We start from the raw sequence: 26,871 nt of genomic DNA, 5'->3' as shown, positions 1-26,871 counted from the left end.
TTGCTGATCTGCATCTGCATCATGTTCAGATGCCTGCTTTGGCACATAGAGCTCCCTTGTTGGATCAAAGGCAACTGGACTCCTTAATCAAATATACGATGCAAAACCAGAAATAATCTGAAGTTTTGCTTCCAAGAACAAAAGTTAGTTAATATAAGTGTGGATAGTAACTATGGCAGGGATGGGGACCCTATGACCTTCCATTTGTTGTTGAACTCCAGCTCCCAGAAGCTCAGCCAGCCTGGCCAATGGTCAGCAATGATGGCTGCTATAGAGTCAACAGTGCCCGGAGGGCCACAGGGTCAGCATCATTAGGACTGAGCCTTCCTTCCTTCCTTCCTTCCTTCCTTCCTTCCTTCCTTCCTTCCTTCCTTCCTTCCTTCCTTCCACAAATGCTTCCTCTGTTGGGAGGTTGAAGGCATGCCATATTCATAATCCTTGTACCAGAATCATCAGCCCACAAGCCCAGTCCTGTGCAAGTTTCCTCAAAAACATGTCCTACCAGAGGCTTCCTCTGAGAGAGGTTGTGCACCTAAGTTTGTAGCCTTGATACATAACCCAAAACTCACTGCTGGTGAGAAAGTCAGCCCAAGCCAGCTAGGCGACATCACCACCATCACCTCCATCTCCTGTTATTTGTATAAACAGCACCCCATGAGCATGCCCTTAGAACAAATGGAGTGTCTCCCTACTGATGAGTTAAGGACTAAGTCATGCCCTGACACAAACAACTCTTTGGCATCTTACTGTGACAGACCGAATTTGTCACATGGAGCCAATCAAGAGGAGGCTTTCACTTTAGATTAAGGCTGGCTTGCTAGAAGTGCCTCTAGGCAGGCAGGTACTGCGCTGTCTCGCTCAGCCGGCTGCTGGGAGCTGCCTCCTCCACCCCTGCTTTAAGTGTCTGCTTCAGTGGAACTTTCTTCAAGATCACCAAGGGATTCAGCTACACAGAACCAATGGCTCTGCTCAGCTGGAATGAATTGACTCTCGCTTGGCCTCATTGGGAGAACAAGGCCTACAGTGTAGGTTTGCCTCCCTTTCTTTCCTTAATGGTCCTATCTCTGACCAACCCAGGATTATTCACAAAGAGCATAGAAACTGAAAAATGCTTCTTCAGAGAAATTCTGTGAGCACCAATCACTCACTCAACACTAAGAACACTGATGGGTGCCTCTTTTTGAAAATGCCTAACCCTAAAGCAGAGAAAAATCTGTACTTGGTGTTGCTACACTATGGACAGTCACATCCACATCATACATTTAAAGCACTATTATACCACTTTAACAATCATAGCTTCCCCCAAAGGATCCTGGGAGTTGTGGTTTGCTAAGGATGCTGATAATTCTTGGGAGGCCCTATTTCCCTCACAGAGCTTCACTTTCTAAAATTCCCTGGGGGATTGATAGCTGTCCTACTCTTGAGTAAAAAACAAAAAATGAAGGGTCTACAGACTTTTCTCTAACCTCCTGCCATTTTTTAGGAAGACCAAGATTAATTGGCAACTGGCGCATTCTGCCTATGCCACAAAACAAAGTCAGGGGAAAGTGGCTTTGAAGGCTTGGATTATATTATCTGAGTTTGAAAAATTTTATGGCAAAACAGGAGAAAACCTTCCTAAGAGCCATCTTAATGCACAAACCTTTCAAGCATCTGTTCACAAATGCAATGGATTCTGCCCCCTGTATCTACAGCTGCACATACACTATACCTTTAAATCACATTCAAAGCACATTCATTCCCCCCCCCCCAGGATTCTGGGCACTGTAGTTCATGATTCACACAGTTATAATTCCCAGTAACTATTAACAAACTACAGCACCCAGAATTCTAGAGTTATTCTTCCCTAGGGCATATACAGTGGTTGTCAATTTGTTGAGTGTGATGCAGTGAACATTTCCCCACCTAGCATCCCTGCTTCCATGCCACAGCGCTGAGTTGTTGAGGAAATGCTGTTTCTTCTCCTCAACCAAAGCACTGTAGTTATGAATCCAGTGCAGATCATGGTTGTTACAGCTCTCCTTAACTTGGTGCCCTCCAGCTGATAAGGACTACAACTCCCATCAGCCACAGTGCAAACAAACTGCTCTAGTATCAGTGGTGTAGGATAAATGCCACATCCCTCCTTCCCTATCCATGCCATTTTGGAGGGTTTAAAAGCACCCCACCATTTCCAATTACTTTTGGAGGTTGTGCTGGAATGCTCTCCAGCACTGGAGTTCACATTTTTAAAAATAAATAAATTACCACGGCCTTCACTATCCATCCATGACAAAACTAAACCTGCCCTTTCCCGATGGTTGGGGAGAAATAGCACTATTGGCCCAGCCAGTATTTTAACACTTACACCAACAAGCACTTTTGGAGAGGGGTAGTGTGGAAAGGCCTCCACTTCCAATATTATCTCTTACTGTCTGCAAATATAGTTGAGAGTGCTCTGCTTCACAGTGCCCCCCCTTCCCCCAGGTGGATGCCAACAGTAGCCTAATGGTACACCTGGCTCTGATCCCACCAGTTGCAGCTATGAGCAAACAACCCGTTTAATCACATTTATTCTCAGAGAGAAAATCAATTGTTCAATTTCAGATTCCTCCCTAAAGGAGGCTTGGTCAGGTCTTTCAGCGCACTGAACCTTCTGTTCTTCCCCTCTTAACTTAAAAGGCAGGTGGAAAGAGATGGCTGAAGTGACTTGAAAGCACTGGTCTTTCGTCAGTTGGTTTCTTCTGGGATCTGTCCTGGGATCCGGAACCCCATTGTAGTCTGGTCCAAAGTGTTCCTAGGGCTGGAATTCACGTACGTAGAACGGGTCTCTGTTGTGCAACTGGTCCTCTGCAGGAACTGGAGGAAATTCTCATGGATGGACCCTTCTGGACTGGAGATGCACAGCTCTTGGCTCAGGGGCTTGCTGAGGCAGTGTCGCCCCAGTTTGGACAGCTCTTCCCTGATTTGACGGTTCAGCAGCCCATAGAAAAAAGGGTTGATAGCAAAGGAGGAATAGGCAAGCCAGGTCACAATAATCTCACCATAATTGGGGATGGTCAAGACAGAGTTGATGGAGCAGTGGAGGTGGAAGGAGAAGAATGGAAGCCAGCAGCAGAGGAACTGACCTACAATCAGGACCAAGGTGAGGGCAGCTTTATTCCCACCAAACAAGCGTTCTGGTGACAGCCTGGGAGGTGCATTCCTGGTTGTGATTATAGTGACTTGGCTGTGAATGGAGTCTGATCTTGGTCTTGGTGTGGCAGTCCAGGATGGAACAGGAGCATGCTGCAAGGATGCAATCCGGGCCACTTTGTAGATGCTGCCATAGACCGCAAAGATGATTAAGGTGGGCACTATGAAGCAGAGAGTGCTGAAGATGATCACAAAGATCCTCTTGTGGGCACCTGGGCTCCAGTACACAGTACACTTGCTGGCACTGCTGGCCCCGTCGACTTGGGGCCAACCCACGAGTGCCAAAGCAGCTACAAGGATGGACTTAACCCAGATGAAAGCCACAACGGTAATTGCGAGCCCAGTGGTCATCTTGACTTCATACCTCATGGGGTGGACAATGTAGTAGTAGCGCTCGATGCTGATGACTGAGATGGTGAAGATGGAGGCACTGATAAAACAAACATTCAGGAAGATCAGAGTCTGGCATTCGGCGATGCTGTACAATACCCTGTTGAAGCAGGTGGAGCTGGATATGATCCCCAGCGGCATGACAAAAATGGCAGACAGCAGATCTACTAGGCAGAGGTGGCAGACAAAGATGAACTTCCTCAGCAAAGGCGTCTTGAGGATGACTACCATAACTGCTGTGTTGGCAACCAAAGCAATGACACTCAGCATGACCATGAAGAAAATGCCAATGGCCTCCTGAAACTGGGACACTCCAAGTGAAGAGAAGGCATCGAAACCCTGGGTAGAGTTGATCCTAGTTTTGTTTACCATTGTCCCCATGGTCTAGTTCAAAGTGACCTGTGTCTTAGCAGCAAGAAGTACCAGTGGATGTTCAGAGTATATGTCACTGCCACCATCTTCCTTCCTGGTAGTTCTTGATCCCTGTGGAGAACAACAAATCTTGGTGACATGGGAATGACTAGAACAGAATGTGCTGCCAGAATCGAATGGGAGACAAAGTAGCTTGAGGGAACCAACCACTGCACATGCAATACTGGAACACAAAATGAACACATTGACTATAATGGGATAGGGATGAGACACAATTCAGTAGGACACACAATGAACTAGGTGAGCGTGTTCCAGTGGTTTAAATGCTAGGAGGTCAGAGGGGGAAGCCCCGTCAGTTGCTGTTTTGGAAAACTATAGGGGGCATAATTTTGGGTAGATGGTGTTGGGCATGCAGATGTTGTTAAGGGCCCCCTAACTCCCCCTCCCATTATTGGAGCTCTGGGGTGCTCATTGCTATAATAATCAACTGTGACTTTATCCATCCTGTTAAAAGGTAATTGAGGTGACTGCAGTTGCTCCTCAGTGGTGTAGCATAGTTTGCTGGTGGACTGGACAATCTGGTGGTGCTGGACTGCAGTGCAGCTCCCTCACACACTGGAGCCCAGCAGAGGAAAAACATAGTGATGCTGCAGCTGCCTCTCCTCTCCTGCCCTGGGTCAGGCCTGATCCAAGAGTGGAGCTCTGGCATGTCAGTCCTGGGACATCACATGAGGAGCTAAACAGAGGAGGGAGAGGCATGATGGGGTAGCGACAGTAACACCCTCCCCCTCTTGGCTGGTCCAATGGCCATGAGCAAAAGGTGCTGCTACCACCCCTGCCCTGAAGGCCCAGCTTGGGTGTGGCTTCCTTCCCTGCCTTGATAAGGGGGCCTGTCATATGCCCAGGGCAGCAGCTCCCCCAGCCCCGCCCATGCTATGCCTCTGAGTGGCAGTGATGCTGATGACAGGTGAGCAGCTCTGAGGTTTCACCTTACCCCAGCTCATGGGACACTACTGCCTACTTCAACCTTCTGGCAAAGTAGGAAGTCCCCTCCTGCAATGTATGTGGCCTCAGCTTACAAACCTCTAATAAAGGAGAGCCCACTATGGTCTGAGACTGTCTGCTTCACGGCTGAACAGTTTGCACCATCAGGAAGTTCTTGCTCTGGTTGGTATGTGTGGTACTTTCAAAATATGGCAGCACAATTATAACCACATTCTCCGATGAGCCCTAGGTTAAGGCCTTGAGGGGCATCAGTAAATAAGACGCAAGGTGGTATTCAGGTAGCTGAGCTAGCTTCTAACTTTTTTCCTGCAAACATTTATTTGGGCTGGCACAGGAAGGGTCATGACAAGGCCACAGCCTCAATATATTTCTAATTTTGTTTACTTGAGCAATTTTCTTCTTGCAGTTGACAAAACCCAACAAAACCCATAAGCGTATCCAGAAATCAAATTTCAGATTAACAGGCTAGCAGATTTTTGAAGTGGATGATGGAATCTCCTCAGGTGAGATCTCAAGAACCTGAAGAGCCATGGCAACCTGGGAAAACTTTCCTCAACTGAATACAGATAACTGCTGGATCCTGCAGCTAATCTAACAGAGCCAATAAAAAATTCCTACCCCTTCACATTTTGGTCCAGTCAAGAGCTCCTTATTCTGAGAATGTGACGTCAGGAAGAGTTTGCCATTGACTTCCACAGGGGCAAGACCAGCCCCTTTATATGCAGGGCAAAGAAAATGAAACCTAACAAGCCTGCATTATGAAATCACTGCTTACACAGGAGCAGAAATTGATCCGGGAGGTATTAAATCACCCTGGGCTGATTTCCCCCTCAGGAAAGAAAGGAAATGCTCCCAGGAGACACCTTATCAGGGTCATTCTTGGGAACAGGCAGCGGTGGTTCTTCTGCACACAGTGACATCATCTTAGTGGGTAGAGTAAGTTCCTCATTGGTTGCTATGAGCTCTATCTTCCTGGACTCTGGCACTTTCTGGTAGAATAAGCAGTGTGTGTGTGTGTGCGTGCGTGCCCTCTTAAGAATGTTGAGGATGGCTTATCTCAACCTAGAATCATTTTCAGTCAAAACTGTCAGTGCTGTTACTCTGAATAGTGTCTCTCTCTCTCTCTGTGTGTGTGTATACCTCATTCCAGTAGTTTTTTAGAAACAAGCTTTAGACTTCATCCTTGAATATTCCCTTTTCAGTGTCCAGTAGGAGTATTCACCAGGCACCCCACACTATCCACCATCAATAAGAAATAAAATGAGAGAGGCTTCATTCCCACCTCTAGAGTAACTAATCCTGGAAGTGACCACACTTTAATCCAGTAAAGTCAGCAAAACAAACAAACAAACAAACAAACAAAAAACCTATCAAACTAGCATAAGAAACAACATATTGAAAGTTGCAGTGTCTACCTCATTAAGGAAGAGGCTTGCAATGATTTTATAGTTTAACCTCATTTATCCTAGACTACTTGGCTGATGCCAAGCTAAACCTCTGGAAGTCAGGTCAATCTTCCTGCCATTGGTGCTACCCTCTATTGTTTCTGTCACTTTTTGGGGAGGGTGTAATACTTTTACAGATATTCTCTCATTCAGTCCCCTCCCCCACCACCCTGTGATGAGGTAAAAAGGTAAAGGTAAGGGGACCCCTGACCATTAGGTCCAGTCGTGGCTGACTCTGGGGTTGCGGCGCTCATTTCGCTTTACTGGCCGAGGGAGCCGGCGTACAGCTTCCGGGTCATGTGGCCAGCATGACTAAGCCCCTTCTGGCAAACCAGAACAGCGCACGGAAACGCCATTTACCTTCCCGTCAGAGCAGTACCTATTTATCTACTTGCACTTTGACGTGCTTTCGAACTGCTAGGTTGGCAGGACTGTGATGAGGTACTATGTTTGAAATCCAAGCTGAGGGCTAAACACAATGTTAGCATTCAAGATTAGGCCAGTTCTAGGGGAGCATGGGAGTGCCTTCCACACACGTCTAGCCCTACCATTAAGCAGAGTGAGGCAGTCGCCTCAGGTGGCGGAGCTTGGAGGAGAGAGTGGTGTGTGACACATACCCTGCACCCCTAAGCTATTCTGCTGCCCTCAGGTGCAGTGGAAGACACTGTCCCATCACCAGTGCTAAAGTCAGATTCAATCACCAGCCTGGTTTGCTTTTGTATATGGAATGTGAGGGGGCTCCATCTTGACGTTTTTCAGGTGGCAAAATGGGTCAGGCCAGCCCTGCTTCTGCATGTTGAATTCCATGCCACTCTCGAATCATCTGGAAGAAAGAAGCAAGGACAGTTTGGGGGAAATGACATGCTTTCTTTCCAAGCCAGCATTGTCAACCCCCAGGAGCAGATCAATGCTGGTAGAGGAAAGAACTGTATCATTATTCACCTGACCCACATTACCAGAGCAGCATGGATAATTCCACCCGTGAGGAAGGAACCTCCAACTGTTCTGGTAACGTATAAATTAGCTGCCAAGTCTGCTGCAGTAAACAATAACAATGAAAGCTTTAGCCATTAGCAGAGGTGGATTTAGGGTAGAGCCATCAGTGCAGTTGTACTGGGCGCCTTGCTGCAGGGAAACAATGCTGTAAAATGGAGCACGAGAGGCAGGGGAGTACCAAATTTCAGCACTGCACAGGGCACCACTGAAATTTGAGAACCCAAAGTCTACCACTGCCTTTACAGATGGCCCCATCGATTTATCCCACCCTCTGTTTGTGTGGAGGTGAGTCTCCCAGAGCTATGGTCATATGATTGATACGGGATGACCCAAAGATGATTTTGTGGTACAGGGCTATACTAATGCAGGCTCTTTATTTGTCCCCAGTGCAAAGTAATGGGACACCATGGGACACCATGCCTGAAAGCATGGCAAAACATTAAGACAGAAATGTTGCTAGGACACTTCTAAGGAACATCTTCCCTGTGGCATGGAAAGATGGTTTGGGATGGCCTGAGGCTTAATAAGCGATGACAACATTTTGTTCAGGTCCCAATTCTTGATTTGGGCTCCACCTAAGGACATATGAGGAGCTCTGCTCAGCCAGGCCAAAGGTCCATCTAGTCCAGGATCTCGTTACAGTATCACAGTGACCAATCAGATGCCTATGAGGAGCTCACAAGCAGGATCTCAGTGCAACAGCACTCTCTACACTTGTGATCCCTAGCAATTGGTATTCAGAGGCATACACTCTCCAACAGCAGATGCAGAATGCAGCCCTCTATAACCTTATCCTCCATGAATTTGTCCTGAACGTTTGCATTCAATTAAAAATTGTGGAGTCACACACCATATGCTTCTTTCTATTGGAGAGGAGGGATTTTGATTGGGAAAAATCACACTGGGTGGTGGGTGGGCTGGGGAGGATCCCTCCCTAGCGCCACTGCTGTTTTTAACTAAAAATATTAGTACTTAAAAGTCAACCTGGGATTTCCCTTGTCTTGAAAAGAACTAATAGACATGTTTGGATTAAACAGGACCATGTTGCCTGAATAATACACGGCCAATTTCATATCGATCAATAGTGTCATATTCACATCCCCTTCAGATCTTTCCAGCCATTCAGAAGGCAAGCTTTTGAGAGGACTCAGCCAATCTCCCTAAAAATACAACTGCACCTAGCAATTTTGCTGGGTCTAGTAAGGCATCTTCTAGCTTCATTAACACTCTCCTGGCCACCATACTCTTATCTTACAAAAACATAGCCACAGCACAGTCTTTAACAACATGTACACAGAGGCGCACTGGCTTACTCTGTAAGTGACATGCATCCTCCCCCCTCCACTGACCTGTATGTATTCTAGCATACCTAGAACTGCATTTATTCATACACAGGCATGCCCAGTGCCACACTCTCATCTATCCATGCGCACACATACATGCACAGAGCCCGGAGGAGACCAAACATTGTTCTTTCTCTCTCCCAGACAGGCAAGGTTAGTGTGAAATGGTTCATAGTCTGCTGATCCAGCAAAACAGTTCTCTCCCCTGCCTAGCAATAACAGTGGCGGAAGATTCCTCTTTAGATTGAGTTGCCTGGGCAACTCAACACTTGCTGAAGAGGGCTCTAGATATATTGGGCTTCACCCCAGCGACAAGACCATCCCAGCAACTTCTCTGCAAGGCAGGCCAGCAGCTTCTGCTTCTGCTTTTGTAGCCATGCTGCCGTCATCGTCATCTTTCTCCTTTGCTCAGAATCAGCCTAGTTAACAAGCTCCTAGTTAACAAACAAACTAAATGGTGGTGGTGACAAATGCTTGGCTCAACCCAAAGCTGGGAGGGAGGTAACTGGTCGGTCAGAGAATGGGAGATTGATGGAAATTTCTCCCCGAACCTCTTTAGATTATGATGGAAGGATGTATGGGATAGGAAAGGCTATGGCTTTGAGATAGGCAGGGGGGGGGGCTTCTTAAAAAAATTGCTTGACATTTTGCTTGGTAGGACTCAACGCTGGTTGCCCTAATGGACCAGTGCTTCCTGGCTTGAAACAAGAAGTAGGATAAATGAAAAGTGGAAATAACGCAACTAAAAGGCTGGAATTCCAGGCCCTCCAAGTGTCCCTATTTTCCAGGGACAGTCCCGGATTTACAGAAGCCGTCCCTGTTTCTGATTTGATCCCAGAATGTCTTGCTTTTCCTTAGGACGTCCCTATTTTCACTGGAGAAATGTTGGAAGGTATGGAGTTAGGCAACCCCCGAGCCAAGAGGATAAGTACCTATACAACATTTAGAAGACATCTTTAGAAGGAAGCCCTGTATAAGAAAGTTTCTTAATATTTAAAGTTTTGTTATATTTTTATATATGTTGGTAGCTTCCCAGAGTAGCTGTGGCAACCCAGTCAAATGGGCGGGATAATAATAATAATAATAATAATAATAATAATAATAATAATAATGGAATAGGATGCCCCTATTTTCATCAGAGGGTATAGAATTCAGCAAAGTCAAATTTCAAAGGTACCCTCTCAGTTAACAAGGTATACTAGTAACTTTGGGGGGTACTCAGTCATACTAGGCCCTAATTCTGCACATACTTGTAAATCTGCCTCTGGCCCTTGATGATCCTGTGACAACACAAGAGCAGCCAGTGCCTGGCACAGAGCACACAGAGCGGGAGAGTGTGATCTGTGAGACAGGATTGGCTTGAGACCATCTCAGATGTTGCAGGGGCAGTTTTCCCCTCCCTAAAGGAGAGTGGCTTGCAAGGCCTGCCATCCCTCACCATTCACCCTTGCAGAAAGGACACATCTCCTATACCAAATCATTCAGGCAGATGTGTTCAATATAAAGCACATTGGTTGCTGTTATCAACCCTTCTCTTTCTAACAATACAGAAAGATAGAGGTCAGAAGGCAATTTTTTGAATTTGTACGGCCTGATGCAAGTGTCTCACATTGTTTCATTGGTAAGGCAAGTCCCAAACTCTGCAATCTGTCCCGCAGAATACTGCCTTTGGGATAAGTTTATTGAGGACTATATTCTCCTGTGGTATAAATTTCAGTGCTGACGAGACACTCAGATGTGAGTTGTTCCTCTTCTGTTGAGGGCCACCTCCACAGCATCCGTCAAATGAATGACTCTAGCAGGAAAGTGTTTGGAGCTGGTGGTCGAGGGCCATTCTTCCAGTATCTATTTAAACCCCTTTACTACATGGCCTTTGGGGTCCCTTACAATGCTACAAGTCCAGCAGTTTGGAAGCCACTTCTGCATGAAGCAATCCCAAACTGCAGTGGGGCAGGGGGAGATGTGTGAATAATGCAAACACATTGAGGGACTCACCCAATTGCCCCAACCCATGTACTTGCATTATTCCCATAACATGCTCTTCTAAGACACCAGAGTGCATCATGTGGGGGTGGTTCTTAAGCTGCAGGTGTGAAGGGGACCTTAGAGAAGGGTTGGTTAAACTGTGGCTTGGGACCACCAGTGCACTTTCAGATAGTGCTCTCACTCAAATGTTTAAGAGGCAAATGCTGAAGTGTTAGAGCGTTCTTTGGCATGCCCACATAAGCTGAAATGGGATCAGTGTTCAGGTTTGATTTTAAAATTGTTCCCTCCATTTCTGATGTTCAGGCTCTGAGCGCTGCTGCTTGTGTTGCCAAAATGGCACCGTCTACACACACAAGAGGGAAGCACCAAGAGGCTTGAGAGGGCTCCAAGGCTAACAAAAGTACAAAAACATTTTTAGGGCAAACACTCTAACGATGGGAACCCCAAAAACAACCCAATGAGTGCTACGTTCAGTAACAACAGAATAGTTACTGGCTGTTGTGGGGACTGGATGGGTGGAGGAATGGAATGGTCTTGAATCTTCAAGAGGGCATGCTCCAATGTTTAAGCTGAAAAACAACTGCTTTGGAGACGCTTGGTGGCTATCCTCATGAGTTCTCCTCATTGTCTGCATATATTGCATTATAATCTGGAAACCTCTGAAGCAACCTCCCATATGGGGTCCGTAAGATAAGACAATGGGGTGATCCACAAAGATCAAGCAAGTGCAAATAGTGACCTACAATAAAATAAATTGTAAAACAGGTTGCAAGGAAGGGGGATGAAACAGCTTTGTAGAAAGCATGTAGGAAAGTTGGGGGGGTATAAATAAATAAAAATCTGAAGCAAGCCAACAAACTAACTTGAAAAATCACTTCCATAATTGATTTCACCAGTTTTGAAAGCAGGAAGGTGCTTCTATCAGAAACCTTCCTTTTACTACCACTTGGCAGTTTATAGGGCTTATATATCATTTATACCCTTTATTCCTCGCTGCTGTATCAACTACTGAATTGTCATTTTAGACTGCAAACTCCTTTCCACCAAGGTAAGGCAGTTCTTTCCATTTCTCCCCTTGAGCAGCTTTTCTTCTTTGCACTCATTTCAGTTTCTACTCTCTCTCCTTGAATGCAGGTGAGCCAATTTTGACCTAGCATTTCAAGCAAAGGTTTTGCTTGTGCCTTATTACCAGGGTATTTCTAGATTTCCCTACCCCTTCTGGAATGTCACACCCAATTCATTGCAGATACGAAACTGGACAAGATGAAGGAAGCTATTTCCGTCAAAAGGTCCAGGGAGCCCGTTCAGTGGAGGGGGCTTGTATTGCTGAGGAACATAGGAAACTGCCATAAACCGAGTCAGACCTCTGGTCCAACTGGCTCAATTTTGCCTGCACTAACTGGCAGCAGCTCTCCAGGATTTCAGGCATACTGGGAATTGAACAGGTGACCTTCTGCATGCAGAGCAGATGATCTGCCATTGCACTTCTCCTTACCAGATGAGGTATGTGCCTTTGCCCCAATGCTGTCTCAGACCTACATCCTCCCCAGAAGGACCCACAAAGAAGCCACTCACCTAAGTCGAGTGAGGCTGATGGTCCTTCACTGGCCAGCAGCATCTCTGACTTCTGTCTCCTCCAGAGCAGCGAGTTATTCATAACTTCCCAGCAAGGGCAGGAGTAGCGGCTTCAGATCTAACCCCTCCTTCTCAGGAGCTGACAGGCTTATCAGTTTTCCATGCTCTGCTGTGATGTCCATTTTCCTAGACAGCAAACCGGTGATGCTCCGCTGGCTTTCGTACCAGCTCCATGAACGGGGGGAACAAGGACTATTGTCCTGTTTACAATGATCTGCTTTGTTTGTGGAATCAAAGTCCTTTCCTGCTGCAGGGAGAAGACAGCTTAAGCAAGGCAATTATTGCACCCTGGAGGTAGCCCAAGACTAGGAAGAGGAGATGCACAAAATCCCTAGGAAGGGGTTGCTGCTGTTGAATTCTCCGCACCTGGAATGGGGCTGGGAGGCTGCTGCTGTTGCTGCAGTAGTGACTGCTGTTTCGCTGTGGATGGCAGAGGCTGTCACATCTGGGCTTTGCCTGGCCTTTTAAAGCACTGTCTGTCATTCAGAGAGAATTCTACTGGGTCCTAAGCACCTCCCCCCACAGAGATACATAGGCTTGAGTGACCCAGGACACACTGTTGTAGGAAATGGGTGTTCCGAGGCTGCTGAACCTCTGGAATTTTCAGCTCTGCAAGGAGGATAATTGTGCCAGGCCATTCCATTCAGATTGTACAAGCCGTACCTAAGGGGTAAAAAGAGAAGCATGATGCAGAGGTGTGTGTGGTTTTTCCCCCTGCAGTGAAAGCAGAGCAAAGACAGCTCCCTGCTAGTTCACTGAGGCCTGTGTTACCAAGCGCAGGGGTTTTTTTTTACTAGGAAAAGATGAAGCAGTCTCTTTCCAATCGATGTAGATTTTGCACATGTTCATTCATCCTGTCCCATTTCCACATTAATATGATTTTTTTAAAAAAATTAAAACATGCAGGGAAATTCATATTTAAGTACTTCTACATGAATTTCATCACAAAATACACATTTACGATTGCACTTTATCTCAATGTATGTAAGCATTCATAAATGTATTTTATCCTAAAATACCGTTTTTTATGTGTTTCTTTTTTTATATATAAAATTTTTATTGGTTTTACAGAATTTTTTAAGAACAAACAAACACTTAAAAAGACATACAAACACGTATAACTTCATAACATTTTTTCATAAACCTCTTTTCCGGGACTCCCCCATACCCCCCCTTTCTGCATCCCGATGTCCAAAATTTTATAGCAACTCCCAATTGTTCCTTTCCACCTTCTGTCATCTTAGTCTTTTCTTTATTCTGACCTTATATCACTGTATCCCTTTACTCCTGAAAACCACAACATTCTAACATTCATCAAGTTTATAATGGTCCTTAAGATAACTTTTGAATTTTCTCCATTCTTCTTCCGCCGTCTCCTTTCCCTGGTCACGGATTCTGCCTGTCATCTCAGCCAATGTCATATAGTCCATCACCTTCGTCTGCCATTCTTCCAGAGTGGGTAGATCTTGTGTCTTCCAATACTTTGCGATGAGTATTCTTGCTGCTGTTGTAGCATACATAAAAAAAGTTCTATCCCTTTTTGACACCAAATGGCCGGCAATGCCCAAGAGGAAGGCCTCTGGTTTTTTTCAAGAAAGTACATTTAAGTACCTTTTTCATTTCATTATAGATCATTTCCCAGAAGGCCTTAATCTTCGGGCATGTCCACCAAAGGTGATAAAAGGTGCCTTCAGTCTCTTTACATTTCCAACACTTATTATCAGGCAAATGATAAATTTTTGCCAGCTTGACTGGGGTCATGTACCACCTGTAAACCATTTTCATAATGTTTTCCTTTAAGGCATTACATGCCGTAAATTTAATACCAGTGTTCCATAACCATTCCCAGTCAGCAGACATAATGTTATGACCAATGTCCTGTGCCCATTTAATCACAGCCGATTTAACCGTTTCATCTTGTGTATTCCATTTCAGCAGCAAGTTATACATTCTTGATAAGTTCTTAGTATTGGGTTCTAACAATTCAGTCTCTAATTTTGATTTTTCCACCTGAAAGCCAATTTTCCTATCCTGTTTGAAAAACTCCATTATTTGATGATATTGAAGCCAATTTTGTACTTTATGTTTCATTTTCTCATAACTTTGCAATCTCACTTTGTCTCCCTCCTGTTCCAAGATTTCCCAATATTTTGGCCATCCGACCTCCATATTGAGTTTCTTCACTGCTTTAGCTTCCACTGGAGACACCCATCTAGGGGTTTTGTTTTCCAACAGATCTTTGTACCTTATCCAAACATTATACAATGCTTTTCTAACAATATGATTTTTAAAGGCGCTATGCAGCTTAATTTTGTCATACCATAAATATGCGTGCCAACCAAATGCATTATTAAAGCCTTCCAGATCCAAAATGTCTGTGTTTTCGAGGAGCATCCACTCTTTCAGCCAGCAAAACGCTGCTGCCTCATAGTACAGTTTCAAATCCGGCAGGGCAAAGCCCCCTCTTTCTTTAGCGTCTGTTAATATTTTAAATTTGATTCTGGGTTTTTTGCCCTGCCAGACAAACTTCGAAATATCTTTCTGCCACCTCTTAAAACATTCCATCTTGTCAAGAATCTGCAAGGTCTGAAACAAAAATAACATTCTAGGCAATACGTTCATCTTAATCACTGCAATTCGGCCTAACATTGACAATTTCAAATTTGACCATATTTCTAGATCTTTTTTGATTTCTGACCAGCATTTTTCGTAGTTATCCTTGTACAAATTCAAATTTTTAGTTGTCAAATAAACCCCTAGATATTTCACCTTCTTGACCACTGTCAACCCTGTCTCCTCTTGAAATTTCTCCTTCTCCATATCTGTTAAATTTTTTCCTAGCACTTTAGTTTTTTGTTTATTCAACTTAAATCCAGCTACCTGGCCAAACTGTTGGATTATTTCTAACACCTTTTTCGTACTAGTGTTTGGCTCTTGCAAAGTCAATACTAAGTCGTCTGCAAATGCTCTTAGCTTGTAATGTTTAGCTCCGACCTGTACACCTTTAACCTGCTGGTCATTTCTAATCATATTCAGCAACACCTCCAGGACAGAAATAAAGAGCAATGGGGAAATTGGGCACCCCTGTCGTGTTCCTTTTTCTATCTTAAGTTCCTCAGTTATTACATTGTTTACAATCAACTTAGCTTTTTGTTCAGAGTATATTGCACCCAAACCATTCTCAAAACCTTGGCCTACCCCCATCCCCTGAAGATTCTTTATCATAAAACTCCAAGAAATATTGTCGAAGGCTTTCTCCGCGTCCACAAAAATCAGTACTGCTTTAGTATTTATATTCACTTCTAGTTTTTCCAAAATATCTATTATATTCCTTACATTGTCTGATAGATGTCTTTTTGGGAGAAAGCCTGCTTGGTCCTTATGAATCTTCTCCATCAACACTCTTTTAAATCTTTTTGCCAAAATGTCTGCAAAAATTTTGTAATCCACATTAAGTAATGATATTGGGCGGTAGTTCTTAAGTTGAGTCTTTTCAGTCTCTGTCTTTGGTATGAGTGAAATATACGCTTCTTTCCACGATTCAGGTGCCTTTTTTCCCTCTAAAATCTCATTACAGACTTCTTTTAACGGTTGAATCAACCACTCCTTCAAAGATTTGTAATATCTAGAAGTCAGTCCATCTGGTCCTGGAGATTTGCCCAATTGCATTTTCTGAATGGCAGCCTCTATCTCTTGTTCTGATATTCTCTGATTCAGATCCATCTTACTCTGATGAGAGATTTTTTGTAATCCATATTTGTCAAGGAATTTGTCTATATCTTCTTCATTTTGCGGTCCTTGAATATAGAGTTTTTTAAAATAACTTAAAAAGCAATTTCTAATTTCATTAGGTTTAGATATATTCTTTCCATCCACTTCTAAACTTGTGACTGTATTTAATTTCTGCCTTTTCTTCAGTTGCCATGCCAAAAGTTTACCACATTTATCTGCCGATTCAAATGTCTTTTGTTTCATTTGCTTTATTTTCCATTCAATCTGTTGGTTCATCAATTCCATATATTGTACTTGATATAACTTAATCTCTCTTAATATCTCCTGGGACTTTGGTTTTACTCTTAATTTTTTCTCTCCTTCCTTTATCTTTTCCAAAATCTTTTCCTTCTTCTCATTCTGTTTCTTCCTCTTTATTGAGTTTTGTTGAATCAGGAAACCTCGCATCACAGCTTTGCTTGCGTCCCAGATCACTCTTTTCTCGACATCGGCCCTTAAGTTTATGTCAAAATAGTCCTTTAAAGTTTTTTGGGCCTTCATGAGGATCTCATTATCTCGAAAGAGGCTGTCATTCATTCTCCATCTAAATTGACCAGTTGTTGTAAGTTTCATTTCCATCTTCACAGCATTATGGTCGGAGCAGGTTTTTGGGCAGATTTCTACCTTTTTAATCTTTGGAGCCATCCCACTAGTGATCCAAATTTGATCAATTCTGGTCCAGGTCATCATTGCTTGAGAGAAAAAAGTTCCCTCTCTCTCAAGAGGGTTTCTTGTTCTCCATATGTCTATTAAGTCCATATTTCCCATCATTTCAAAAAAAGTCTTAGGAAGTCTCCCTTCCTTGGTAACTGTCAGTCTTTGTGCCTTATCCATGTTAGTGGAGACCACACCGTTCATATCTCCCATAATTATCATATTGTAATCCAAATAGTCCATCAAAGTTTCATGAAGTTTCTTAAAGAACTCAGCTTTGCCATCATTTGGTGCATAAATTCCAACTATCCAAAATTTTTCTCCTTGTACTTGGATCTCAACTGCCAAGTATCTCCCTTGTTCATCTTTAAACATCATTTTTGGAGCCCACTTCTCTTTTACATATATGACAACTCCTCTTTTTTTAACTTTGTCTGATGATATAAATTCTTGTCCTAATCTTTTATTTATAAGTAATCTCCTGTGAGCTCTGGTTATATGGGTCTCTTGTAAGCATATCAAATCCAGTTGTTCTCTGTTCAAAATATGAAAAACTTGTCGTCTCCTCAAAGGCATGTTGAGCCCATTACAATTCCAACTAAGGAATTGCAGGGCCATCTTGTTATTTTTCTGGCACTCCTCCAACAGCTCCAAGTTGTTGCTCTTCCTCTGATGGTGGTGGTTTGTGTCCAAATGAGAGATTCAGAATGTCCAATGCTCTCCTCTGTTCTGCAAGTGGGTCCACAGTTCCCTTCTGTAAATCCTCTCGGTTTCTTTCCAAAAATTTCTCTTTATCTTGAGTAGTCTTTATTTTCACCTTCTTTCCCTTATAATCGAAGGACAATCCCTGTGGAAACTCCCACCTAAAAAGTATAGTATTCTTCTTTAGCAGATAAACCAGATCCTTATAGAAGGCTCTCAAATCCAGGATATGTTTAGGAATGTCTTTGAAAATCTGTACAGCTGAATTTCCAATTTGCAAGGCCTTTTCAAAATGTAGTCTCAATATCTTGTCTCTTTCTTCCTTGGATCTAAGTGTAATCAAACAGTCTCTCGGGGTCTTTCTGTTCTGCTTTTTACCCAGTCTAAACGCTGTTGTGATTTTAAATTCGTCTTCCTCCAGATCTTCCCAACAGTCGGCGAACTCTTGCGTTAGAAACTCCACGAGATTGTCACCTTCGTTCTCTGGAATTAGTCTTAATTTCAAATTTCTCTCTTTTCTCTGTAATTCCCACAAAGCCAGAGTTGCATCATGCTCATGCACCTTTTTGGCGATCGGTTCCAAGTATGTTTTCTGGATCATAGAATGATATAACTGTAGAATGGGCTATCTAGCCCATGGGAGGCAAACTAGGGCCCGGGGTCCAGATGCGGCCCAATCGCCTTCTCAATTCGGCCTGCGGACAGTCCGGGAATCAGAGTGTTTTGACATGAGTAGAATGTGTCCTTTTATTTAAAATGCATCTATGGGTTATTTGTGGGGCCTGCCTGGTGTTTTTACATGAGTACAGTGGTACCTCGGGTTAAGTACTTAATTCGTTCCGGAGGTCCGTACTTAACCTGAAACTGTTCTTAACCTGAAGCACCACTTTAGCTAATGGGGCCTCCTACTGCTGCTGCGCCGCCGGAGCACGATTTCTGTTCTCATCCTGAAGCAAAGTTCTTAACCTGAAGCACTATTTCTGGGTTAGCGGAGTCTGTAACCTGAAGCATATGTAACCCGAGGTACCACTGTAGAATGTGCACGTTTATTTAAAACACATCTCTGGGTTATTTGTGGGGCATAGGAATTCATTCATATTTTCCCCCAAAATATAGTCCCCCCCCCACAAGGTCTGAGGGACAGTGGACCGGCCCATGGTTGAAAAAGTTTGCTGATTCTAGTCCAACACTCTGCAATGCAGAAATCTCAAAGCATCCCAATCAGATGACCATCAACCTCTGCTTTAAAACCTCCAAGGAAGGAAAGTCCACCACCTTCCGAGGGAGTCCATACCACTGTCAAACAGCTCTTACTGTCGGAAAGCTCTTCCTGGTGTTTAGTCGTAATCTCCTTTCTGGTGATTTGAATCTATTGGTTCAGTTCCTAGCCTCTGGAGCAGGAGAATACAAGCCTGCGCCATCTTCCATGTGAAAGCCTTTTAGATACTGTATTTGAAGGTGGCATTCATATCTCTTCTCAGTGTCCTCTTTACCAGGCTAAACATACCCAACTCCTTCCACTGTTCCTCTACTTTTCAGTAGAGAGCTGTATTGCAAAATTCTGAGAATGTTGAAGCCTGAACGTTAATTAGGTTTTGATCCACACATTAGTCCAAGTGGACTTCACTTCAGAATTCAAAGAAGTCAAAATCCTCAAGCACCCCTAATTTCTTCCCAGCCTACTTAAAATAATACTTGCCAATTTTACAATATGTATAGCTTGTCATGTATATTTTATCTCGGACTCAGAGCCAGGTGACAGGCAAATGTTAAATGTGCGTACATTTCCATGAATTACCATAGCAAATGAGCAATGGCTCTTTGTTTCATTTGATCTATGTGACAACATTATTCTCATGATTGGTTCATAGATTAATAGCCAGCTGTCATGAGGGGATTGTCGTCAAAAAAAAACAGGGAGATGTTTTACTGTTTCCCTTGTGGTGGTGGAAGTGTGGAGCTCTATTTGCAAGAGTAAGGAATCCCTGGCACACCCCTTCACTAGATCCCCCTGATCAGGTAGAGGGACAGCAAAGGCCATAGGGACAAGGAGTTTGAGAAGAGTCCATACATGGATCTTCCCCTCACAACAGCTGCAACAACACAAACCATCATCACAACTCAGTCATTAAAGAGAGAATTTCCATAACACTTCAGATTCCCGCAAACAGTTTCTGCATTCAGCTGAGAATCATCCAGTGATGTTTTCAAGTGATGTACAGCCATTGCTGTCACCTAACCAGGCTACCTGGGGACAGAACTCAGGGATATTTAAGTGCAGTCAAAACAGCTATTCTTGTTTTCCTAGATAGGCACATGTTAGGAACTAAAGGTCACAGAGTTTTTCCTGTAAATTTGCTAGAGAGAACTCTGAGAAACACTCGCACTGTGCCCTGACAGGAAGAGGGCATAGCTATATATCCTCCTCCTTGCCCCTTTTTCTGCTTTTTCCACTCTCACACGCCAGCAATGTGAGAACACCTGCAGTCTGAGTTCCGACTCCATTTTAAAGCTACTTAAGTGCAGGTCCCCCCTTGAGCAGGGGTTACATTCTGGGCCCCCACAGACATAAGTGAAATTGCACCCTCTAAGCACCCTTTAAATGCCTTCTCTTATGCTCTCTCTCCATTCCACACCAAAAATACTGTAGCAAAAAGGACCACAACTTGAATTGAAGCTCTGGGGCTGGCAGGAGTCTGGAAGACATGTGGGGAAACGGCGACTTCTGCTTTGCTCCCCCAAACATCAGCTGTTAGGTGGGGAGGCTGAGCAGCCTAAACAAAGTCCCACTGTGCTTAAAGTCTCTTCCGGGCTTCCTACGCCCTCAATGACATCTTCTTTGGGCTCCGGGGAAGGTCTCCTCCCAAGCCACGAGAACTTTCCAGCTCTTGCTCGCCATTTCTGGGTTTGAATCTGTTACTATTTAATTATTTCCTGGCGCTCCGTGTATACAGGGTCACACGTGTGTAAGGGGCGGGGGGAGATGCCTGCATGTCTTTGTAACCAAATTACCATTTTAAGCCTGCCTGAATAAAGCTTCGGTATCTGTTGCTCTTCAAGAAGTATTCTGAGTGCGCAAATGTTATTTTTACCTTTTACATCCCTGTTTGTGTGATTATTGATTTATGGGGGAGAAAAGGGAAATCCCGTCCACCTTAAAGCATCCTGGGTTACTTAAACTAAAAGGCTAAAACTAGCCAATCTAAGCTTCCCTTTTAAGCTGCAAAAGGGATGGCACTCTGCTGAACTCACACACATGAGGAAATCAGAATAATATCCAATACCCTCTCCTAGTATCTAATAACACCCCAACAAGAACACTTGCTTTTGTATCTGGGGTGATGCCTATACTTGCTGCCTCTTCTTCAGGGTAAATAGTACACAGCTCATGAACAGATTATGATGGGCACTGCTGGCTCCAAGTTTGAGGGGGAAGCATTTACTCTTCATCGGTGATCAGCCCTTTTAAAAGGGGAGAAATGAAAATGAATTTTATTTATTTCATAAGATTTATACACTGCTTGATTGTAATAAAAAAACACACCTCACAATGGTTTCATATCAGAAACTGTGCGAGGGCTTTCTGGCCTTTAGGTACTATGCTAAAGGTAAAGGTAAAGGACCCCTGGACTGTTAAGTCCAGCCAAAGGCGACTATGGGGTTGTGGCACTCATCTTGCTTTCAGGCTGAGGGAGCTGGTGTTTGTCCACAGAGAGCTTTCCGGGTCACGTAGCCAGCATGACTAAACCGCTACTGGCGCAGCGGAATACCATGACAGAAGCCAGAGCACACAGAAACACCATTTACCTATTTATCTACTTGCACTGGTGTGCTTTCGAACTACTAGGTTGGCAGGAGCTGGGACAGAGCAACGGGAGCTCATAAATGGTGTGGAGGATTGCTAGGTAGTACTGTCATTCGCTTCTGAGCTACTTTGGGATGTGATAGTATTGGAAGCTGTTAATTGGCCTATTAGTAAACTTTATGCTCACTTAAATTTGAGATCTTTTAAATGAATCGTTAATTGTTGAGTTGTTAAGTGTTTAAGGCTACTAGCCAGCTTTGGCACATGGCTGGGACCACTCACCTGAAATTTCTATCGACAGGCAGATAGTTACAAACAGAATATTTCTATACTTAGAGCTCAGCTCAGTGACATCAATTGTTCGTTCCAGTTCCGGGGTTAAAAACTCCAACCAATAAACAAACTTAAAAAGCATGCATTTGTAACAAATGCTAGCAATATTCTTGCTCATGTATTGATTAAACACTGGTTAATTTTTAAAGCTTCCAATTTCTCTATCAGAAGGGTCAGAGATAAGAACTGTCACTGGTCTACAGTGGCTCACTTCCTTTTGTTTTCCATTATCACTGATTTGCATGTAAGAAAGTGTTTCCTCAGACCTTTCTGTTTGTCCAATTAATTAAATGTTTGCAAAGCCCTCAGTAAAGAAGCTTTAAAGAAAGCAGGTAGCAGTCCCTGCCTTGCTTCCTTCCTAACAGCACTGATAAGAACCAGTGAAGAAAGAGAGGCTTGCATGCCCTGAGAAGAAAGGGACGCCTGTAGCTCACATGAACAGGCAACCCACAGCCAACAGGTCTTCATACTTGCCCAATAATACTTAGTAGTTTATATACTGCTTCACCTAAAAAATAATTAAAAAGGTAAAGGACTCCTGGATGGTTCAGTCTAGTCAAAGGCGACTATGGGGTGCTCATCTCGCTTTCAGACCAAGGGAGACAGTGTTTGTCCACAGACAGCTTTCCGGGTCATGTGGCCAGCATGACTAAACTGCTTCTGGCGCAATGGGACACTGTGATGGAAGCCAGAGCGCACGGAAACACTGTTTACCTTCCCGCTGCAGCAGTACCTATTTATCTACTTGCACTGGTATGCTTTCGAACTTCTAGATTGGCAGGAGCTGAGACAGAGCAACGGATTTGAACCACCGACTTTCTGATTGGCAAGCCCAAGAGGCTCAGTGGTTTACACCACAGTGCCATCCACATCCTCACACAACTTCACCTACATTGCTGTTGGATAGGGGATACTAAACCAACCCTACTTACCGCTTTGCCAACCACTATGACCAAAGCCTCTTACCTTTACATCTACCCCTCCCTTCACAGCTCACCCCAAGTGCCAAGCCCTTTTAAAAGAGGGGGAGCTGCTTCACAGAGAATTGGTACGTGGAATGCCTCCCTGCCTCCACTAAACCTTGCTGAGGGCGTGTTCAAGCTGTTGGTGTGGCCGCCAATAGGCAGCTATGTGATCTGCAGCATGATGACAGCATTACCATTTTATTTCCATAGGAAGATATTGACGTACGTGACAATTTACAGAATATAAAACAACACATCTACTACAGCCCTGTGGGATGGGCCAGTCTTATTTCCAAGTGTCAAGACTTAGTAGATAATTTGGGGCATTGGAATTAGGAGAGATGAGTTAAAGCCTGATCAGCTCTGTCCTGCCTGGGTAGCTGCCTCTTTCTCTCTATTGCACATACTGACTAAGCCCCAATAGTAAAACAGAAATATTAATCAATGGTCTGCAGAGAGTTGCTCTGAGGATGGTTACAATTAAATTCAGTAAAGTGGTCTGTGTATTAGAAAAGTGCAGTCAAAGGTGTCAGTAACTCTAGAACATGCTCACTGCACAACTGCATACTGGTTTTCATCCTCTGACATGGGTACAGTACCATAGAAAAATCCAGATAAACATCTGCCCTGGGTGATTTTAGGTACAAGGTATCCAGGGAACAGATTGGACCAGAGAGTTTATAGGCTCCCTTCTAAATATATATGAATTATAGAACTTGGCAGAGCAACAACAATGGCTGTCATAATGGGCCTGCAAAATGTCAGGCTGTCTCTGAAGCAGCACTGCTTCAATGTTCCAAGAAAACAGGAGCCATCACTCATCTCCCAACTCTTGCAGGAAGCATTGATGCAACCCAAAGTTCAAATTGCTACTGTTATTCCACAGATGTTGGCAACCTACAGTAGCTATTACCACCGACAAAAGGAAAAATAAGGTACTTAGAAGAAGAATGGAGAAAGTCAAGTCAACCTATGATTTTGTTTGCTTTTTTGCTGAAGCAGTTGCCACTGTAGGAGAGATACATTTTATGCCTGACAGCTGGATTTTAATTTTTTATCAATATTGCAAACCACTCAGAACTTTATTATGTGGTTAAATGTAAATATAAATATAAAATCAATTTGGTCATGTCCACAGAATGGAAGATGGCAGGACCCCCAAGGCTGTGCTCTGCACTGCTTCAGGCATCAGGCCCCTTGGCAGACCAATTTTGCATTACAAAGATGCCTGCAAATGTGACACAAAGGCTGGCAACATCAGCCCCACCGTTTGGGAATCCCTGAGAGAAGGCCGCAGTGCCTGGAGACAGACAGATGGGTCATGTATCCACAGCAATGACCAGAGGAGAAATTACCTTCATCTCCTCCATTGTCTCCCGAGATAGATGGATGCTAGTGATGAGAACTGCTGACATACATTGTTTGAACAAAGCCTCACATGCAGCTCTTTGCACCTACAACTAAAGAGCATAATTGTACACAAATCCCCAAAATTATATAAACTGACCTCCCATAATTTGGTATCTTCCTGATGTTTTGGACCCATCAGTCCAGACTACAGTGGTACCTCAGGTTACATACGCTTCAGGTTACATACTCTGCTAACCCAGAAATAGTGCTTCAGGTTAAGAACAGAAATCGTGCTCCGGTGGCGCAGCAGCAGCAGGAGGCCCCATTAGCTAAAGTGGTGCTTCAGGTTAAGAACAGTTTCAGGTTAAGCACGGACCTCCGGAACAAATTAAGTACTTAACCCGAGGTACCACTGTATTGGCCACACTGGTTAGGGCTGATGGGATTGCTAATCCAGAACACCTGGATGGCTGATCTAAAATGCCTGGGAAAATAGGAAGGTGCCAAAGGTTGTTTGATAGTCCTGCAACAGTTTTATCCTATGTACTGTATTCACATTAACATAGGCAAGTGTCCCTTGCTTTCCAATTATCTTTTATTCTCTCCCCATTGGGCCTCAACTATATGCATACACCCCTTCTCAATCTGCTGCATATTTTTGCTGAAGTGGGCTGTCACTAAAGCTAAACTAGTCTCTAGGGGCCACAGCATACTGTGTGTGCTCTTAACCCACTCTTCCTGGAGAATCTACTATCATGTCTCTTGTTGCAAAGCGATTTAAAATTCTGAAAAAACCAAAAACAAACATTTGCATTGAAGGACCACGGTGCATTGTTATTGCTTTGCACAGTGAATGTGAGGCTTTAGAATATGAACACAGAACTGCTTGTTTGATGCCCAAACTTTGATTCCTAGAGCATGTTTGCCTTAGAATTGTTGTTTGCAATTAGGTAGTTTAATCTCTCGGTCCTTCAGTCTATCCTGGGAACTGTACATCCTAATTTTATTGGGTAACAGAAGACAGGTGCATATATCAGACTGACCTAATGGAGTGCTGTGGTTTTGTTCTGGTACACTAATGTTGCTTTGACTGATCAGTGATGACATGTTTCTGAGGGAACAGAACAATTAATGGCAAGTGACTACTTGCTGTTGTCAGACACTGCTTGTTGTTGCAAAGGGACAAAGGGCAGCTTTGTTATGTCATGCTATTGATGTGGATTGTAGAACGCACGCTCAGTGAAGTGCCGCTGTCATTTTAGCTCTGACTTCTGCGACATCTATGCCTGGTCAAACGGTAATGCCTTCTAAACTAAGGAAGGACAGAGCAACACGCAGGGAATCCAAACCCCTTTCAGTTTAGCATGCTGTTTAACCTGCTAAGGCCTGTGCTCTTAAAGATACAACTTCAGTGACTTCTTCTTCTCTGCCTGCCACAGCTGGTTCATTGGGTGGCAGCAGCAGGGGATCGTGTGGGTTCCCATGCCCTGCAGTCTCAGTGGCTAATTTCTGCATGTTGCATGGTTGTTGAAGCCATAGGAAGAGGCCTAGCTGGGAGTTTTAAGGCAAGCTGAGAGCTGCATTCAACTAGGCTTTAGTCAGTAGGCCCATTGAAATCCAATGCCCCAAGTTTGTCATGTCAGCTCTGAGTAGGACTTACATTGACTACAACCCTTAGTTTTCAAAGCAGAGGTTGCTAGTATCTTTGGGTCAATGTGCACATTTAGATTTTCGAGGATGTGCTGTGGGCAAAATGGCTCCCATGAAGTGTGTGGCAGAAAACAAAATGGCTGCCTCATCAAAAAGAACAGATAGACACAAAATGTAGATGAACTGGGATAAACGCCTTCCCATGTGTACTCCTGTGCAAGATCACCGAGTCCAAAAGACACAGGTTGTTAAGTTGTGAGTGAACATATCAGACGACACAGCGATTCAAACAGCTCTTGTTTATTCACAGGCCAGAACAGTACTGAAGGGTTCAGCTAGCCTGCTTATATAGAGCTCCACTAGAATGCAACAGTAACCATTTTCTGTAACTATCCAATCACTGAACGTCACTTTCGATTCCTTATTTACATATGTGGACCTGAACTATCTACAGTATCTCCTTGCTGGCCCAGGGTGAGAACTTCAGTACACAACACAGGTTTTTTCATGTTTTCACATGCAAACGTCTTTGGGGGCATCATGAGAGATTGCAACCCTGAAAAAAGCACTGGGGGCAAATTATCCCGATGCCCAAAGCTGATGTACTCTCGTGGGAAGAAACAGGATGTCCCAGTTTTCTCAGGACACTTGTGGGGTATGGCACAAGGTGCCTGATTTAGTCCTTTAGCAGCTCCAGATGACTGATGCTTGGAAATAATTTTGCCCGAAACTTTAGAGAGCAGCTGCCAAATCAAAGAAGACAATACTGAGTTATATGGACCAATGGACTGACTCCTAATGGGGCAGCTTCAGAGGTTCACCGACTGCTCCTTACAGTGAGCTTTGACTAGACTTTGTGAACCAAAGTTAAGAGCCCAGCTTAAAGACTGAGGCCACTTTCACATGATACATTCAAAGCACGATGACACCACTTTAAACAGCCATGGCGCCCCCTAAAGAAACCTGGCATCTGTAGTTCATTAAGGGTACCGAGAGCTGTTAGGAAACCTTATTTGCCTCACAAAGCTGCAATTTCCAGAGATCCCTGTGAAGAGGGATTGTTAAACACTCTCGAAGGGACTAGGGCTCTCCTAACAACTATCAACACCCTTAAGAAACTACAGCCCCCAGGATTCTTTTGGGGGAAGCCACGACTGCTTAAGGTGGCATCAAGAGTGCTTTAAATGCATGATGGGAATGCAGCCTGAGATTTCATTCAGCAATCTTGGACAAACTCACTCACACAAATTAAAAGCAGTCCTAGAATGTAATCTAGCATTTCCTGCTTCAGGCTT

General features: G+C 44.0%; 1 protein-coding gene across 3 annotated transcripts; it reads right to left on the bottom strand.

The window, feature by feature from the left end:
- Window positions 1–2,534: 2,534 nt before the first annotated feature.
- Window positions 2,535–13,016, bottom strand: GPR62 (G protein-coupled receptor 62). 3 transcript variants are annotated; one of them, XM_082214569.1, is made up of 3 exons: window positions 12,287–12,980; window positions 7,004–7,209; window positions 2,535–4,047 (listed from the first exon to the last, which is right to left on the bottom strand). In XM_082214569.1, the coding sequence occupies exon 3, from the start codon at window positions 3,943–3,945 to the stop codon at window positions 2,710–2,712; it is 1,236 nt and encodes a 411-aa protein (XP_082070695.1). In that variant the 5' UTR covers window positions 3,946–4,047; window positions 7,004–7,209; window positions 12,287–12,980; the 3' UTR covers window positions 2,535–2,709. The 3 variants fall into 3 exon arrangements, with proteins under 3 accessions (XP_082070695.1, XP_082070694.1, XP_082070693.1); XM_082214568.1 differs by lacking the exon at window positions 7,004–7,209 and having other exon boundaries at window positions 12,287–13,016; XM_082214567.1 differs by lacking the exons at window positions 7,004–7,209; window positions 12,287–12,980 and adding an exon at window positions 5,560–5,700.
- Window positions 13,017–26,871: the final 13,855 nt, after the last annotated feature.

The sequence above is a fragment of the Podarcis vaucheri genome (genome assembly GCF_965113315.1).
Source record: "Podarcis vaucheri genome assembly, chromosome: 2".
Lineage (NCBI taxonomy): Eukaryota > Metazoa > Chordata > Lepidosauria > Squamata > Lacertidae > Podarcis > Podarcis vaucheri.
The sequence above is the reverse complement of the archived record's forward strand: the minus strand, read 5'-3'. Positions and strand labels throughout refer to the sequence as shown.

Bases quoted from the DNA above. Each gene is read 5' to 3' on its own strand.
- GPR62 (XM_082214568.1), bottom strand. From the start codon at position 3,945: ATGGGGACAATGGTAAACAAAACTAGGATCAACTCTACCCAGGGTTTC.